Source organism: Ammodytes marinus (assembly GCF_949987685.1).
Source record: "Ammodytes marinus genome assembly, chromosome: 14".
NCBI classification, from domain to species: domain Eukaryota; kingdom Metazoa; phylum Chordata; class Actinopteri; order Uranoscopiformes; family Ammodytidae; genus Ammodytes; species Ammodytes marinus.
Window position 1 is genome coordinate 20,279,914 of NC_137218.1, and position 20,173 is coordinate 20,300,086.

At 41.2% G+C, this 20,173-nt stretch overlaps 1 protein-coding gene across 1 annotated transcript in view; it reads left to right on the plus strand.

The window, feature by feature from the left end:
* LOC307261036 (seizure protein 6 homolog) overlaps positions 1 to 20,173 on the plus strand; it is a gene marked incomplete at both ends in the record, with an annotated part of 99,332 nt that overhangs the window by 71,058 nt on the left and 8,101 nt on the right. The window contains 5 exons of the mRNA XM_080041473.1: positions 6,890 to 7,075; positions 8,304 to 8,472; positions 9,048 to 9,214; positions 10,118 to 10,312; positions 14,348 to 14,486. Of these exons, the coding sequence (XP_079897599.1) occupies positions 6,890 to 7,075; positions 8,304 to 8,472; positions 9,048 to 9,214; positions 10,118 to 10,312; positions 14,348 to 14,486 (856 nt within the window). The remainder of the gene's footprint in view (positions 1 to 6,889; positions 7,076 to 8,303; positions 8,473 to 9,047; positions 9,215 to 10,117; positions 10,313 to 14,347; positions 14,487 to 20,173) is intronic.

The following is a 20,173-nucleotide window of genomic DNA, read 5'->3' on the forward strand; positions in this document are numbered from 1 at the left end:
AAGGAGACAGGGAGTGTGGAGAGATGGATCTCGGCTCAGGGTAATTAATATCTGCTACGGTGCTGGCTCTGCTTGCGATGGCAGACTGATGGATGCCTCTATAACATTAGCAGCCAGCCTGACACATGGAACATGATTATAGGTGGGTTTCAATGTGCATATGAGTGGGAAGTTAGAGTTTGGGACGGGAGAGGGACATTTCCCTTGTACATTCTTATCTTTATTTGTCATTCCAAACACACAAATGCACACATGCACACACACACACACACACACACACACACACACACACACACACACACACACACACACACACACACACACACACACACACACACACACACACACACACACACACACACACACACACACACACACACACAAACACACACTCAGGTTGTCAAATCAACAATTATGTCCAGGAACAGCAACTGCAGCAGCAATATATGCAAAGAAATGTGTGCATGCAGTTATGTAAAAATGAACAGATATAAAACACAAAGTGATGCATTCTTTATTTATGTAAACAACCCTACATGCATACAATCAGTATTCTGTGCTAGTGAATAACACATCTATCAAGGGTACCTGAGGATAATTTATCCTAAAGCGACCACATGATCAAACTAAATGCGGAAAAAAAGGGAAATTAAATCTATACCGAGCATAATGACGGGCTGATTACAGCAATGTCAGGCAAAGACGTTCTTCGGCGAAAAGAACAATACTACCAGTTCTAGATGTATTTTATTCTGTCTTTTCAAATCTTATTTATTTTAAAAAGGAAAATCATTTGTCTGCATGAGCTAATGATTAAGTGGGGCCCTGCACATGCAAATGTGGAAAAAGCCAATGTCCATTTTTACTCCCATTTATAAAGTTTCCTAATTTGAAATGGAACTTTTTCAAATGTAGGGGAGAACGGGGGAATGTGAGCCATCGGGTAATGTGAGACACCCCCTGTATCTAGGCAATGGAACACGTTTTTTGGTCATGTGAGATATATGTTTTCAAGCCCCTCTCATTTCCCCTTGGCCATGAAAGAGAGGACCTCATGATGATGTTGTAAGCATGTTTTCTTCACAAAAATTTATTTTTTGCATGTAAAAGTAAGTTTTCTTGCTGTCAACTTAATCGATTGTTGTGCCAAAGCAAATTGATTCAGGTAGAAAAACTTCTATCATACATGTTGATGAACTACCAACATATGAAACCATGTGATGATATCTGAAGATTAGCCTGACTTTCTGAGAGAGGTAGTTTTTTCTCAAATTGTGGCAGTGGGGTAAAGATAGACAAATGCTGTGGGGTAAAGTGAGACAGTGTCTGTGCCCTCTTTTAATGAATCAATTATATTTGAGGTAGCAAGGAGACTAGTTTGAATAAGACAAAAGACAATGTGGGCTGGAGGTGGGAGTTGATGGTTGAAGGGGTGTCAGCAAGGGCATGGTTTGGCACATACTGTATATATGTGGGGGACATAAGAGTGACCTTTAATACCAATAGACTCTAAGTAATATGTCTTTATTCAATGAATGATCCATATAAAACAAACGCAGAAAAATATTAATCAAAGACTCAAAAGATGGAAAATGACAGCTGTGTCTAGTCCTGTGTTCTGAGTCCCAGGCTGTTCTAGCTGGTTCTGATTGTTCTTTGCTCTGACCCCCAGACACTATAGCTGGCTCTAAGGGGTCCTGTGTTCTGACCCCCAGACTGTGTTTTAATCTAACTCGTTATATCTGTCATTTGAATGTTAATTATTGAATATGAATTATATGGTGTATTTGATCAGAGTTACTTTCAAGTGTTAAGAAAATGTTTTTCTTGATTGACCAAACCCCATGATTCTGTTACTCGTCCGACATTAGTTTTGGAATATTTTGTTTTCAAGCTAGCTGTCAGGATTGTAACTGTTACAACATTTGTTGTTATGGTAGTTTCAGAGTGGGAAAAGTAAGTGGATCAGTTTACCCCCTTGATTTCTCTGGTCTGTCTCAGTTTACCCCACAGCTGGGGTAAACTGAGACACAAGACAACTTTTTTTAAAAGAATCCTATTTTTGTCATGAAAAAAATCTGCTAATGCTAATGCCCTTTTCTAGGAAACATCCTGAATTAATGGAAAATGTGTAAATTTGACAGATAAATCATGTTAGCTCCCGTAGAGGGAAGCAAATGTAAAAAGTGTCTCACATTACCCCATTCTCCCCTATGATGAAATTCAGCCATAACCGTTTTTTTATATCAATTTGATGAAATGATCAACATCATATCTGACCTCTTAACATGTTTAGTGGAGCTTGAATTATCATCTCAGGATTTTGTCAAGTACATAGAGCTTAATCAATGGCTATATGCCAATGGCTGTGCTGTTTTTACAGGAGTTATTGATTGGCTCTGACTAATAAGCTGGTTTGACAAGTGAGGTCGCCAGAGGACCTCTACAGCGCTGGCAGTGATCCACCATTTGCCACAACTTCATCGTGCATTGACGAGATGCCGCCTCCGGTCCAATGTTATTTCTCTTTAATGGCCTTTATTGAGTAAATGACCATTAAAATCGAGTTTTTAATCCAAGCACATAAATTCCAATAGGCCATATCGCGGCAAAAACTATGGTCTGGCTTTGTACAACTGAATCACTTTTCCCAGCGACAACTCTATTGATCTTTCTGTAAAAAAAAGGAAATGCTTTGGTGCACAGCCAGGACACACACAATGCTCTTATAGACAGTGACAGTCACTCTCCCATGAGGTGCATGCTAACTACAGGACTGCTGTCATCTCAATCAGGCAAAACAACAACTGACCCCAGTTGACTAGTCATCAGCAGAGTGTTGGAAACTGCTATTTACTCTCCTAATGTTAATGTGACATTTGGTGCAGAATATTCTCCAAATGAACAGTTTGTTAAATACAACACTTACAAATCGGCACTACAACTTCATTATTGTGTGCCCTGTTTTCAGTCTATTTCATTATCTCGTGCCCTCGCCGTTTTTTAAAGTTTGATCCCATTCCAGCTCTCTACAAGAAAAGGATTCAGGCAACACTTGAAATACGACAGTGAAACAGTTTATTAGGCCCCCAATCGGAATGCATTTTATTTGTCCAAATTCAGTGGATAACGTAGCATTAATGGCCATCGGCTCTATTGTGCCCCAGTTAATATGTGTTCGTTATTGGTTGAAGGTTAGCGTTCTCTGGCAAATGAAATATAAGTGACAAAGAGAAAGCAGCGATATAAAAAGAAAGACTTCATTTTGTTGCAGTTGCACGGATAAGAGAGGAAGAAAAAGGGAGGAAGGACGAGATGTGTTCCTCTTGAACTCTTGTATAAAAGTACTGTGAAATGATAAAAATAGAGAAAAAAGAATACATTTAGCCTACTGTCAGATGCCTAGTTATCTATTGTCTATGAAAAAAGCTATGTATACAAACTTTTAACTATGCCTTTTAAATCAAAGGCTTTAATCTATTTTTCCTCACATATCCTTTTGATGACACCTATTTTTAAACAATGCTAAACAGAGTACTTATTCATGCCTACTCTACGTAATATTTGTGAGATAGTGCAGCATTTATCTCAGTAATGTGTCCTTGTTTTGATCAGTGCTGCCCTCCTTCATCCACTGTGCAATTTTGAAAGACGTATGGGAACACAGAGAGGTGATGCATCATTTACACTAGAGCAGCCCTATGATCTATTTGACGGTAAATTGTGTTTGACCATACATATTACCGGCATTATTGACATCATGGATCATAGGAAGTATTAAAATGGTTTTACACTAAGCAAAATCCTAACATACAAATTCACTGATTGTACATCGCAATTTCCCATCTGTTTGGTACTTTTAATTAATTTTTTTAAACTTATTCCAACTGTAAAAGCTGGAATTTGATTTGAAATGCTGCTCCACACCAGTGTACTGAAGGTTTACCTGAGTTTTATCAGTGCGACTTTACCCTCTCGCTTACAAGCAAAATAACAACCAAAGACACGAGCTCAACATCTGTTCCCTGTGACCCAACAGTAGCATCAGCTAATCTTATTGGCCGTCTGCTCCGCGGATCCATTATTTGTAATGGCAAAACAATCAGATTTTATGACCCAGCACCACATCTACTGGAATGGAGGCAGCACGGCAATTTAATACTTCAGGAATTGGCCCCAACAATTTGTGCCTCCGGCTCCCCCGCTGCATGCTCAATAGGGATGTAAATGCTGCTATGATAATGGCAATAACTAGGTTCATTGGAGCTAGTGATAAACGATGAATTGAATGGATGACCCCCAGGGGCAGTGTGCTTCATCCCCGTGGCCCCGCTGATTTACTGCAAAAAAGAAAAAGGTCTGTTTCATTATGGTGAAAACTAGCGGCTTGTGTAAAACGAAAAACCCTTAGAAGTCAGATGCAGATTAAAAGATTGTAGATTGGGGGGCAGTTTCACAAGCCTTTATGGGCCATTACGCATTTTAGGGGCTGTTTTCCCTGGAGTTGGAGTGCAAAGATTGATAGAAAAACATATTTTTTTCAAATATCCAATTTAGCTTCAAGGTAATGCTGGAAAACATCACTGCAATGTCGTTTCAAATCGACAAATGACTGACCGGAATGAAAGCGCTTCATATCCAAACTGTTGTGGGGTGTCTTATCTTTTTTTTGTGTGTGTGATGTTGCTTTGCATCAGTGCATGTAAAGACCTCAGAGACCCCAAATGAGTCAAATACAAATTAATTCAATCTATCTATCAAGTGCATACATGTGGCTGATGCTACAGCCCTTGATTTATGATGTAAAGAGGTCTTAAGTGGTTAACTCGTATGTCATTGTCAATATATTTATGCAGTTTGTGTACTTCCATCAGAAGAAAGGTACCACCTAAGCACATTTTTATGAACAGACCCACACACTACATAAACCATGCGCCTATGCTGCTGGCAAGAGCTTGAGATTTTAATTCTTTGAACACCAAATAACCGTAATCTTATTAACATAAGGAGATTAAGGTGTTTACACACGGCCCCCTCTGCCCGATATTATCATAATTGCTTTTAAGTCTGCGCATACAATTTCAATGCAGACAGGTCTTCTTCCAATGTGACCTTTTCCCTCTTGTTTTTTTCTCATTCCGTCAGCTCTTATTGAGGCTTCACACACACAAACACACACACACACAAACACACACACACACACACACACACACACACACACACACACACACACACACACTCCATTAGGCCAGAACATGATGTGCAACTTGCAAGTTTGAGTCGAGTTGCAGCTTCTTAAAAGGTTTCTGTGTATACTCTGCCGCTGCATACATACTTTAGTCAACGCTGTCATTGTACCACAAGCAATAGAGGGGCCAATTATGTTGCCTGGGTGTTGTTGTTTGCACATTTCCAGAAGTTTAAAAAAGTTGTTTTAGTCTGATCATTAAAGCGCCCACACTACTAATGAGGTAGAACAGTGTGGTTATTAGACGGGAAGAGAAGGTTGTTTAATGGCTTCCATTACAGACTTGGTTAGCTCACTCCATTATCCATGCGATCTCCATCCCATTCCTTTTAAAAAACAGCGAAGGGACAATGCAAAAGCAAGTGCGCGGACATTGATCTTGCCGTGCCGTTTGTTTTTTTGAAAACCAACTACATAGGCAATTCGTCTTCCAGCTATCACATTACAGGCCCACTATGAATCTCAGCTGATCAGGCAACATCTACCATTTGCCATTAGTATCCGCAGTGTGGCTCTTAGACACCGCACCACACAGTGATGTTAATTACTGTAGCGCTGCAAACATGTCTCCGTACATTTGCATACTGCATGTGAACTGGTAAACTGCAATTAATTAAGAGCTGGAGTGCTTTTGAAGGTTGGTTGTACAGTAAAGCACCTCTCAGTGTGTGTGTGTGTGTGTGTGTGTGTGTGTGTGTGTGTGTGTGTGTGTGTGTGTGTGTGTGTGTGTGTGTGTGTGTGTGTTTGTGCGTGTGTGCGTGTGTGTGTGTGTGTGTGTGTGTGTGTGTGTGTGTGTGAAAGAGAGAGTGATAAATAGAGAAACGGGTAGGCAGAGACGGAGAGTTGAAACATTGTATCAGATCAATTTGCACACAAGAAAAAAAATTCAATATACAGTATCTAAATCTTTGTTTGCTCAGTGCTGGGGTTGGAGACGAGACAATATGGTCAACAATGCGACAAAACAGCAGGGGTTATACACATTGCAGGACACGGAGGATTATGTTGTGGAGCCAGTTAACATTGTTAGCTGTTTGTTTTGGCAAGAATCGGACTTTTGCTCAGAATGAAACACCGTGTCCTGGGAAATGATGTGTCTGAAAACTCAGACACGTTGTCATGTTGACATTGAAAATCCCGCAGGCGATGGACGCTGAAAAAATATTTGCAATTTTGATAAATACAAAGTTAGACAATAAGTTGCTTGATAACTTGTTGCTGATATATGTAGTTATTTGACCTTTCATTACAGAACTCCTGATAATTAGCAAACCAATGAACTGTGTTTTGATGTAATAATGTGTCCAAACTATATCGCCACTCTGTGACATCTTGGGGATAACAGGTTAGACATTTGACAGACCAAATAACGATCATGTGATACATTTAAATGAGATTACATTAGCAAAACCAAAATATGACATCTCTGCTCAAAATTGAGTTGCTGATTATCTATTCAAATAATAAATTTCAGTTCTATTTAAAAAAAACACATTTCAGGCCATGTTTTAGGTCACTTACACTGTAATGAATTAAGCTGTCTCAATTGCTCTCTCTCTCTCTCTCTCTCTTTCTCTCTCTCTCTCTCTCTCTCTCTCTTTTTTCCATGTTTGACCATCCATTTTTTTCTCCCCTCTCCAGCCTTTGTGCTGAGCTGTGCCTTCCCCAAAGAGCCTGCCGGAGGAGAGGCCTCTGTGACCCACCTCCATGCCGGGGGAGAAGCCTTCTTCAGCTGTTTCACCGGCTACAAGCTGCAGGGCCCCAAGATGCTCACCTGTCGCAATGCAACCACACCTTACTGGAGCGGGAAGGAACCCCGATGTGTGGGTAAGAGTAAGACACACTGACCATATATGTTAGTTCAATAACAATAATATCTCTATTCAGGTTAATTGGGATGCATGTTGGCTTTTATTTATTTTCATCACATTTACCAGTTTACACTCCTCAGGCGACTTCGAAAGCAAACTCATAATTCTTAAAGATATAGTGCGTAACTTATGTCACCTCTTTGAGGAATTCCAAGTAATTACAATAACACCCTCGCATCTACATGTGGCACACACATGGACTTTATTCCTTATGCTGTTTTCTTTAGCAGTGGAATCAACAACTTAAACATTTTGTGGCCGCATCTTGAGCTCCTGTACCAGTGTCGGGGGGGGGGGGGACACCAGTTTGTAAACGTTGCCATACTGAGAAATACAGAGAGTTTTGATAGGCTTAATTGACATTTTGTGTCAACTCATTTGGCAATGACTTGAATGTAACCGACATTCATTTATATGAAAAAGTTACGCACTGTAGTTTTAAATGCCTTTCCAAGAAACGTTTTAAATAATTATCGTTCAATATTATTTGGCATCAGACTGAAGCATTTTTCTTTCTTTACAATTGCAATGCTGTGCAGAATAACTACTTTCAACAGCTTAAAAGTTGGTCGGTATGTTGAGAGCCCCATTTCCCTTCAGCTTTTCCTGGAGAAAACAGGTGATTTTGATTAACGAAGGCCTTTCACCGGGCTGTCTCCTGCCGAGTTGATTGGTTTCACTCTGAGGCCAAATGAGTGTGTTTGCGTGTGATTAGCAGCGCCAGGGAGCTATTGTTTTCAGAGGCGCTGAGGTGCAAGACAAGGCCATTGGACCTGGCTGCCTTAATTAGAACCGGGCCTCAATGCATGACTATATCCTTCTGCTTGCTGGTAGTAAAAGCTCATCTGCCAGTTCCAGACCTTTTTTTTCCTTTCTATATCTGCCTTCAGCTGCTCTGAACTGATAGTGTTACTTGCTGCTGTTTTGCTGTTCTCTTTTACAAGTCCATCACCCACAGTCACACACACACACACACACACACTCTCTCTTTAGACCTAGGCCATCCAACCCTGTGCAGTCCAGCCACACTCCACTGGATATTGATGCAATCTATGCTCACACAGGGACTATTCTCCCCCAAATCCCCTATACCATAGTTTGTTTCATTACTTTTCTCACCTAGTCCTAACCCTTCCCTCCCTTCTTTTCCTTTTTCCCCCCACTTTCTTTCTTCTCTTGTACAGCATCCTGTGGGGGAATGATAAAAAACGCCACCTACGGTCGCATCGTCTCTCCCGGTTTCCCCGGCAACTACAGCAACAATCTGACGTGCCACTGGGTCCTGGAGGCCCCCGAGGGCCACAGGCTTCACATTCACTTTGAGAAGGTGGCTCTGGCAGAGGACGATGACAGGTGGGGTATAATGTGCACACACTGCTCAAATCTAAACGCACCTTAAGAGTGAGCAAATCTGTGCGTTTGTGTCTGCAGCTAATTGATGGCGATGAGCTTTCAACTCATTTTCTGAGATCTCAGCATGCCCGTGGATAGACCATTAAAACCCCTCTAAGGCTATGGGCTTATAAATAAACCAAAATCTTCAGGGAGCCCACGGATGAAATTTGAAAGGACCCTTTTTATCATTATAATCCTTTAACAGTGTTCCATCAAGCGAAGGAATTGAAGGGACTACAGAGGGTAGTGAGAGGTAGGAAACGGCAATTGCATTACAGTGTTTTTTTTTTCTCTCTCCCTGTAACCACTGATCCACATGGCTATTGTCACACATGGCCATTCACCTCATTACCAAGTGGTGGGGAATCTTATCGCTAAAGTTATTACAGGCAAGACTGGAACGGTGAGCAGTCCCTCAGATAACTAGTAGGAACTTCAGTTTTTTTATGCCTCTCTTGCTGTTCAAGGCTCTCGTACATATTTTTTTTTGAATGCGTCTCTCTCTCTCTCTCTCTCTGTGGGTTTCTTTTTAGGCTGCTGATTAAGAATGGCAACAACATAGACTCTCCGCCTGTGTACGACTCCTATGAGGTGGAATATTTGCCCAATGAAGGAGTCCTCAGCACCGGGCGTTACCTGTTTGTGGAGTTCACCACGGATGGGACGTTGACCTCCACCGGCGCAGCCATCAGATACGAAGGCAAGTCGATCACGCAGTTTGCAGAGTTCGCTTATAGCACACTGTCCGTTGTCACTTATGGTTGAAGACCATAGATAGTAAATAATATGGATGTAGCATCCGGGCTGACCTCAGTTATTCACACGGCATCCAATAATCCTGGTTTGTGCGCGTCGCCATCTTGTGAGATTTTTACTCCGCCTCAATCCTCTTGCCGAAAAGGGAAAACGACGTCACGTCGGGGGAAGGGAGATAGCTGACGTATACCACCGAGGCAAAGTGAGGGACAACGGGCGGAGAGCTGTCACTCAAGAGATCGCGCCAATACATTTTAACCTCCAAAAGAATAAAAACTAGCGTGGGCCAAAAAAATTCACCCCCCTCAGTGTTGTCATGGAGATATGACCTAAACATACAGACTAAAATGGTTTTGTGGCCCAGGCTGTAAATAGGTTTAATAAGACTTTGAAAACGGCCTATCTAACAAGTGAGTCAAAGAAAAACTGCTCGTCTTGGCGCCACCCCCAGTGGCACTTTCTGGTTACTACAGTTGTAGGTCACTTCCTTATTGGATGCCGGTAAAAATCGCTGAGGTTGGGGCTTGTTGAAGACATGTGTTTTTCTACTTCTTCGTCTTCTTCGTTTAATGGCGGGCTACAAGCTAACGATCAGGTGTATGGCGCCACCTACTGTATCGGAGTATGTAACAACATGACTAAGGAATTCACATCTAATAGACAAAAGGAAAACAATTAAGAAAAACTAAAACAAACAACAACTACCATGTCATGTTCTGTTTAATAATCTTGATTTCTACATCATACTTTCTACACCTAATTTACACTTTTCATACAGTGTCTCTTCATCCACACACACTTTTCTGATTCTGCCTTCTTCCATGACGTGTGCTCCTCTCATCCACAGCTTTCGCCAAAGGCATGTGCTACGAGCCCTTTGTGAAGTACGGCAACTTCAGCAGCAGTGACTCCACCTACGCTGTCGGCTCGGTGTCCGAGTTCTCGTGCAACCCTGGCTACACGCTGGAACAAGGCTCCGTGGTGATTGAGTGTGTGGACGCACAAAACCCGCAGTGGAACGAGACGGAGCCGGCCTGTAGGGGTGAGTCAACAGATTTCATCCGCTCGAATAATTGCATGACATTAAAGTTTAAAAAATATATATATAGGGGAGAACAGGGTAATCTGAGCCACTTTTTACATTTGCTCCCCTCTAAGCGAGCTAAAATGATTTATCACTCAAATTGACACATTTCCCATTAATTCAGGATGTTTCCTAGAAATGGGCATTAGCAGAATTTTTTCAAAACAAAGGGCAGTGAAAATATGATTGTTTTAAAAAAAGTTGTCATGTGGCTCACTTTACCCCAGCTGTGGGGTAAACTGATCCACTTACTTTTTCCACTCTGAAACTATCATAACAACACATATTGTAACAGTAAGAATCCTGAAAGCTAGCCACACATTCCAGAACTAATGTCGGACTAGTAAAAGAATGATGGGGTTTGGTCAATTAAGCAAAGCAAATTTTCCAAACAATTGAAAGTAACTCTGAACAAAATCAAATACAACATATTATAATTCAAAAGGTTTTAATAAGATTCAAATGAAAGATAGAACCAGTTAGATTAGAACACAGTCTGGGGGTCAGAACACAGGACCCTTAGAGCCAGCTAGTGTCTGGGGGCCAAAGCATAGGAAAATCAGAACCAGCGAGAACAGCCTGGGACTCAGAACACAGGAGAAGACCCAAGTGGATTATAACATCAGCCTGTCATACTCTACAACTAGGCCTACTCTACATTCCAGCCTTGAAGGTTACAGGGACAGATGAGAAGGTGCTCTTTCCTTGTGGTTGCCCCAGGTCGTCTTCCTGGTGTATTTCCTTGGCATGATGGCTTTTCTACAATGTGTATGACATTAAAATAAAGGATAGGGGAGAACGGGGGAATCTGAGGCATCGGGTAATGTGAGCCACCCCCTGTATCTAGGCAACGGAAAACATTTGTGGTCATGTGAGATATATGTTTTCAAGCCCCTCTCATTTCCCCATGGCCCTGAAAGAGAGGACCTCATGGTGCTGTGGTAAGCAAGCATGTTTTTTTTCACCAAAATAAGTTTAGTCTTAAACATATTTTAATGTAATATTACTAGGGCTGTCAAACGATTAACATTTTTTATCAGATTAATCACAGGATTCTGTGGATTAATCACAGGATTCTGTGGATTAATCACGATTAATCACAATTAATTTTACCATTCGAAATATGCCCGAAAAATTTGATTTTTCTCTGTATATTGTTGTATGAACGAAAAGATAAAGGACAGAAGGTGGATATGTACATTTAAAATTAGAATTTTTATTAATTGAAAATCCAAATGATGGTTTTAATACTGAACATAAATTTAAATCAAACTAAAATATATACCTACCACACCATAATTCAATTGGTCTGTCTCTTTACTATGTCTTTGGGCAAATACTGTATAGGCTATGTAATGGCATTTATTTGGTGAATCTATAGGTTGTGCATTCTTGAATACAACTTGATTACAGTCCGCGGTGTGTGTGTGTACGTGTACGCGCACGCGCGAACACGTCCTAGGGGACTGTTCATTTGTGCCAGGAAGCCAACGTTATGTTGATGTCTACTCACACACACCTCTGAAAACTGCAGACGTTTGTGTCCTCGCGGGCTCTGAACAGAGCAGACAATGTTTCTCCTCCTGTTGCTCCCGACATCAACTGTCACCCGCAGCAGTTGATTTTATATACTATCTATGCCTCCGACACAGACGTGACCGTTAGCAGTTTAAAACACGGCATGGGCTGTTCTCGCTGGTTCTGATTTTCCTATGCTTTGACCCCCAGACACTAGCTGGCTCTAAGGGTCCTGTGTTCTGACCCCCAGACTGTGTTCTAATCTAACTGGTTCTATCTTTCATTTGAATCTTATTAAAACCTTTTGAATTATAATATGTTGTATTTGATTTTGTTCAGAGTTACTTTCAAGTGTTTAGAAAATTTGCTTTGCTTAATTGACCAAACCCCATCATTCTTTTACTAGTCCGACATTAGTTCTGGAATGTGTGGATAGCTTTCAGGATTCTTACTGTTAAAATATGTGTTGTTATGGTAGTTTCAGAGTGGAAAAAGTAAGTGGATCAGTTTACCCCACAGCTGGGGTAAAGTGAGCCACATGACAACTTTTTTTAAAACAATCATATTTTCACTGCCCATTGTCTTGAAAAAAATCTGCTAATGCCCATTTCTAGGAAACATCCTGAATTAATGGGAAATGTGTCAATTTGAGTGATAAATCATTTTAGCTCGCTTAGAGGTGAGCAAATGTAAAAAGTGGCTCACTTTACCCCGTTCTCCCCTATGTCATGTAATATTACATTCAAATATGTTTAAGACTAAACTTAACTTGTGCCTCATGGTGGGGGAAAGTGAGACAGTGGCTCACTTTCCCCCACAGCATTTGGCTCACTTTCCCCCACCACCACAATTTGAGAAAAAACTACCTCTCTTAGCATTTCAGGCTAATCTTCAGTTATCAGCATCACATGGTTTCATTTGTTGGTAGTTCATCAACACGTATGATATAAGTTTTTCTACGTGAATACATTTGCTTTGGCACAACAGTTGATTAAGTTGACAGCAAGAAAATTAACTTTTACATGCAAAATACCTATTTTGGTGAAAAAAACATGCTTACCACAGCACCATGAGGTCCTCTTTTTCAGGGCCATGGGGAAATGAGAGGGGCTTGAAAACATATATCTCACATGACCACAAATGTTTTCCGTTGCCTAGATACAGGGGGTGGCTCACATTACCCGATGCCTCAGATTCCCCCGTTCTCCCCTATATATATACGTATATATATGTGCTCCGACTGCAGCAAAACTCGGAGGCTAGATTTGACCTAAGGAACCCAAAGGCTCTCATTGTCTGCCTGATTTCCTCCTCATTTCAAATACCAGAGGCCACTGGCAGTTAACTACATCTTCCTAAGATTATTTTCCCTCTGATCCATAAAACATTTCCTCTTAAAAATGGTAACAATGATTTACTTTGACATGTGCGCCTTGCAGGGCAGGTTTTAAGAAGTGCTCAAGATTAAAAGGCATACAATAGTTGGCCCTAAGATGATGAACACTGCCACACTGCACAGACTTTGCACCATACTTAAAAGCTACCCCTGAGCCCTATACCCTTCTCTCACTCTCTCTCTCTCTCTTTCTATCACACACACTCTTCCCCACAGACACACACACACACACACACACACACACAAACACACACACACACACACACAGAGGCAAAAAACGGCATGCTGACCTCACTCCCGGCCTCTGTTGCCCGCATGGTCAATCTGGCCCCATAGTGAAATTGAAAAGCTTTCTACTAAAGCTAGATATGAGGAAATTTAATTTCTGCTCCTGTGGGTCATGGTCACCAAGCAGTTCAGTGGTAGTGTGCAGTTTTACAGAGTTCATGTCAAGGAGCCTGCACACTATATTTGAACTGTATTTTATGAAGCATAAAAGACCACGGTTGCATTCTTTGTAACATATTTTTTTGATTTTCTTACAGCCTTTAATGCAGATTACAAATTGCATGATTTGATAATTAAGTTGGAATTCAGGAGATCAATTCTGGAGAATGCTTGTTGTCAAAATCACTTTTCGTCCAACTTGGTGAATATCTCCTCACGATCCGCTACCTGGCTGTACTGTGTGTGAGCGCTGAAAAAAAAATCAAGTGTTAATACACAGCCTAAGCTCTGTAAACGGGCATGTGGCTAGCTACGGTGGGCCTTTTTTCGTTAACAAACCCTTTCTTTACATACCAGTTTAAGTATCCTATGGCTGTTTATTTACACCACTCTTTTCTTGTCAGCGCACACACAATACGGACAGGTAGCGGACCGTGGGAGGGTTATTTACTGATTTTGATCAAAAGTGATTTTGACAAAAAGTGATTTTGACAACAAGCGTTCTCCCGAAACGCTGACTCCACTTTTCAATTTGCATGGTACACTGTTAGTTGTATGAATTTGAAATCTGTTCCAACGCATATACAGTATCTGTGTCTCGATTTTAAACCTGAGGTGTTTGTGTGTTGCAGCTGTGTGCAGCGGGGAGATGACAGACTCTGCCGGTGTGGTGCTGTCTCCTAATTGGCCCGAGGCCTATGACAAGGGGCAGGACTGCATCTGGGGAATCCATGTGGAAGAGGACAAGAGGATCATGCTCGACATCCAAGTGTAAGAGAGAGAGGGCACTCAGGTGTGAGACTAGAAATCACACTGGCCAATCAGAGAGGAGGTCAGATTGACCCCGACACATACACACACACACACACACACACACACACACACACACACACACACACACACACACACAAACTGAGACAGACACAGACAAAGACACACACACACACACACACACACACTTGGCATTGTTTTCTCACCCTTTCTCTCTCACTCACACTGCGCCTTGCACACGGGGAAGTGTTTCTGTGGACTGGTCACAGACACTAATTTGATTCTAATTTGTTCTTCTTTTTCTCATTGGCTACATTAAGAATTCTGCGTAGCTTCCAGCTTCACTCTCTGACCAGATTAGCCAGTAAGCCTCCCTGCTCCCTCTCCCCCGGTGTGTGTCTCAGAGTTGGCTTTGAAATGAATATGCTCTGGCAGTGAACTACTTTGAGCCACTTATCCAGCCTTCCCAACTGTAATAACACACAAGCACACAGATAGAGCAGAGAGAGGCACACTCACAGATACAGGGAGACCACGTTTCGCCATTCAACCATCACTCTTTACTCTTTACACACACACACACACACGCACGCACGCACACACACACACACACACACACACACACACACACACACACACACACACACACACACACACACACACACACACACACCCACCCTGCTTTCTCAATTCTCAATTCAATTTGAATGTGTGCTTTGGAATGTACATCTTTGATGGATCTTACTATATGGATTCATCTCTTTGCCTTGTTTGAGTGATTCACACACCATATCTCCATGAGCATGCATCCTGTAGAAAGCCAAAAAAATAATTCTAAGTGATTTTCGTTTTTTGCCTTAAGCGCTTACACACAAGAGGGCACAGAGAGCCTCAAATTAAACCAGCGGGAATATAGCCTTGAGGTTGGTGAAAAAAGAAGAAAATCACTGACAAATCTCACACAGAGGCTATTGTTAGCTATTGGTCACAGTGGTCATTTATGCATTCAGGCATTTGCACCCTTTGATTTTTTTTATGCTTGTTTCTGCATATTCACACTTCCCTAAGTCTTGCCGTAAGAAAGAATGCATATTTGATGATTGTAGTTTTGATGAAATTACAAAGTGTAATGATGACATGAGGTCTTCTTGCTGTGCAGGAAGATGGAAATCTGCAGAAGTAAACCACCTAGTAAAAGGAATAATAAGTCATGAATTATATTATTTTAATTTTCCTTTTTGCATTTACTGAGATTCAAATACATCTGCATAAATATTTTTTCATTAATGCAAAATCAAATATTTAATACATGTATATATTTTTGAGGACAAGAGCATTGTGTGAAATACTCCATTAAACATTTTTCAAAATATGAATAAATATATAATTAGAAAATTAGCTAATGTGCTTGTAACAAAATGCTATAATATGCTGTGCAATCTTTGTAGAACTAGATTAGGCGCTCTTCTGTGTGGTATTTTACAAACCATTGCTGACTTGTAAAAAAAAAAAACACACAACTTAACAGAAAATTGCCTGTTCAATCAATGTGTACAAAATGTAGGCAGATGATGCACTACCTTGGTGATCAAAATGTGTGACTGTTGCCAGCAGATTCAGAGAGCTTTCAATTGCATGACAATATTCTCTCATTGTTAGATGTTGCTGAAAAGTCTTAACAAAAGTTACTGATTAAAATAGCTCCAGGAATTCCCTCAAAAGCTGTGGCATAGAATCAAAAGAAAGGTTTGGTGAAAGTGTGGACGGTTTATACGGGCTCAGTTTTGCATGCTGTGTTGCCAGTTCACAATACACATAATGCCCCAAAGCTTTTATCTCTCAGGCTTATCCAGCAACCGAGATAGATATGAGCCATCTCTCAAACACACGACCCACAGAACAATAGGGAATAATGGCATCAGAGGATACACACTAATACACTGTCTGAATACAAAACGGAGGCTTGTGTGTGACCCTGTACTTTATTTGGAGGAGATTAAGACCCGCTGATTAATGTTTGATGTTGAAAGTCAAGAGATCAGAGGGGATTTTTTTTCCTCCACCTCTCGGAAGTAAACAAGTTTGATTTGAGGTAAACTGATTTGCATTCGGCAATTGCTTTTTTTATTAAATTGCACCGGCCTTTAAATTTGTTTTAATCCGAGCCACATGAGGCCCCCCCTTTCGCTCGCTGTAAATTAACGGTGCTGTGGCTATAGCTCTAGTTTATCTCAAGGTTGCTCATGCGTGGCCTTCGTTCGTGGCAGTAAGAGTAAAAAAACCCTCCGCTTGTCTGATCCTCCCCTCAGACCCTATACTATTATCCTCCTGTCTGGTCCGCTCATTTGGAGAATAGCATTCCTTAAAGCCTTCTGTCAACACAGTCATTTGTGCGTGCACGTGTTAGGCATGTTTGAGTGACAAAAAGACTCTTGTGCCCGTCGACTCATTATAAGGTCGGGCACACAAGTATACCACATTAATGAGAATGTTTTCTTGTATTATCATTCATCACTGTGTGCCTGTTGCTGGCAATTACAGAGGAGCAGTGTGCATAATGAGGGACTGATTAATTAATTTAGGCCAAACAGGAGGGCTGGCTCTTTGCTAATTAGCATGGAGCATGGGGGCTAGAGTAAAAAGAGCCAGGGACAAGAGGTTACAGCTGATATCCCCCCACCTGTGGAACACAACAAGGTAAGATGCGTTCACGTGGGGGATGTTAGCAATTTGGTATTCGACACGGACTCGTTTTACAGTGGTAATAATGTGTGTGTCAGTTTACTGGGCACAGACCTTACAGACCTTTACCTTACACAGGGGGGCACACTGCTGGGTTTATAGAGTCCTCTTGTGGAGACTTTGAGCATTACATGCAAACCACAAAGCCAACTTGTGATGTTGTTATATGTACTGTAGGTGTCTTGAAAAAAAAAAGAGAACATATTGAGCAGAACAATTCAAAATGTCAAATGTGTCTATGAGAAGATGCAGAAGGTTGCCCTCTTGAAAGCTCGACACCGAAAGCAATTTACATCCTGCTAAAGTTATTGGAGATGTCTGTGCCGGCTTTCTTAAACTTGACAAGTCAGTAAAGAAACGCCTTGAGGGCTTGTACAAAAACACAGCCGTCATCCCCTCATCTGCTGAATTGAGCCGGCGCCATTGTTGTGCGGAGAGGGGTGTTCAGAAAATCTCTGAAAAAGTCCCTTTCACACAAACAGACTGGAACTTCAATCAATCAAAAAAGACCACGATTAGTGTTGCCTTGTTTCTAGATTTTGTGCATTTGTATCATTTTTTATGAGCATCAACCATGTCACCACTTTTAATCACTTTAGGTATTAGTAACAAGAGAATATGAGCTAAGAAATTACATTTTTAAATTTAGTAGTATTTTTTTTTTAATATCTGTCCGGCTGGCAATTGTACGCTCCTTTTCATAGCAGCATACAGTACTATATACAGTAGTGTTACTGTCACCAATGTTGAATTTCAATTTCTGTAGTTGAATAATACAAAAAGTATCACAAATATTAAAACTGCGGTGTGATCATCAATGTTACTCTAGAAATGGAGGAAAGATTAACAAAGGATCACGTAGTTGTTTCTTTATAAGATTAGTTATCAGTTTGCAATGCAAGAGTGATTCCTTTCTTTCCGGTGGGGAAGTAATAAAGGTGTCAGGTGGGATGACATTAAGGTTGGAGCGATAGCCAGGTTGCAAAAGGCATTGTAAAACCTGTAGTGACTCACCGCAGAATGCTGTGTAGGTCTGCTGCGTTTGGTATTCTTCTGTGCTGTCACCGGGATTTGGAAAAATACGTCAAGCAGACAGTGAAGTGAATGGATGGGGTCAGTTGGAAAATTGAAAAACCAAAGGTTGAGTGCGGCAATCTTGATGAGTTAGAGCGTCAGGGGAGACTATTTAGGAACCAAGACCGTATGAAAGGTTACAAGTGTGTGTGTGTGTGTGTGTGTATTCAATTTGCTAATGCGGTCGACTATAAATCTGGGGGATATGGCTGCGGTGTTGGCCTTTTATCTTGTCCGACGTCAGCCTCAAATCCTTGATGGTGTTGATATCAGTGGTGAATTCACTACTGCAGATGTTAGTTTTTGCCAAGAAGTAGATCTATCTTCGGATTTTAAGGTGGATATCAGTTGATGGCACACACACAATCGTTAGCATATGATACGTAGAGAGACCCAGTAGAGCACACCCCCAGATTTGACTATCAAGAGCAAAAACATGTTTGAAGATCAGCAGCAAAGCTATTGAGTTCTATCGCCATACCACATTAATGAAACAAGAAAAAGAATACAGGTTGTGACATTGATATACGATTCACCAATGTGGAGGGTGGAGTCAAGGATTCTGGAGAATGCTTGTTGTCTAAATCACTTTTTTGTCTAAATCAGTTAATATCTCCTCCTGTATAGAAAAAAGATCCAGTGTTAATTCACAGCCTGGGCTCTGTAAACTGATATATAAACAAGGGGTATGTAAACAAAGCGAGCCCATCGTAGCTAGCAATATGCCTGTTAACAGGGCCTAGGCTGTGTATTAATGCTGGACTTCTTTCAGCGCACACACACACGGACAGGAGGAGATATTCACTGATTTTGACAAAACGTGATCTTGTCAACAAGCATTCTCCAGAATCGCTGCCTCCACCATTTAATGCAGAACAATGATATCAACATCTAAACCCATCTGGAGAATGTCTTTACCTGTACAGTATTTACAGGTAAAGACGGAAGGTGTTGTATGTTTGTGTATAGCTCAACGAAACTCAGAGACAAGAGGTAATAATCACACAGTTGCCATGATTGCCGACTTGACAGTTCCACATCCCTCCCTCTGAGGTTAGTCTGAATCTAGAAGGGAGACCTTTGGGGAGGAGATAAGGTGAACTACAGTGCAATGATAAGGTGGTATAGCCTTGTTGACATTAGCAGCGAGTGGAGGTTACAGCTTGAACAGAAGTGAAGTGTGAGATGCTAGAGATGTGAGAAAAAAAAAAGATGCAGACAATTTGGGTTGCGGTGGACTTCACTGATGGACGCCCCCCCCCCCCCCCCCCCCCATTTCATTGTGACAACTACTGTGACACTGCTACTCCTACTGCGAAAGAAAAAAATCCCCATTGTTTGTCATTCCATGCAGTCACTAATGTGTGCGCAGGGTGCTTATTATCCACGCAGTACGGTTATCATAAGATGGTACAAACATACATATGACAGAATGTAGGTGACTTATGGGTTTACATTTTAGTATTATGTCGTGTTTATATGGAATAATTTTATTCAGTTTGGGGGAAATTGGAATATAAGTGTCCATGTTTAAACAGAGCTATTGTTCCATTCTTTTTTTCATATCAGGCTTTATTCAATGTCATTTTAAGCGGCACCATTTCCTTGTCTGCATGAAGCGTTCTCATAGTGTGTTTGGAAATGGAAAAAAACTAGCATTGTCATTCCCCTGCCGCTTCCTCTCCACAGCCGGCGAGGTTTAGAAAAACATGGAGGTGTGAATTGTCCCTGTGTAGCTGTCCAACTAACCAGAGGGGGTGCCTTGTCACTCAAAAACCTCATTTCACTGTCACTCACACAGCTGGCTTCTAGCATTTTGGGTCCATCCGCAAGAAATAGTTTTGTCCAACAAATCTCTGAACCAGCACAAG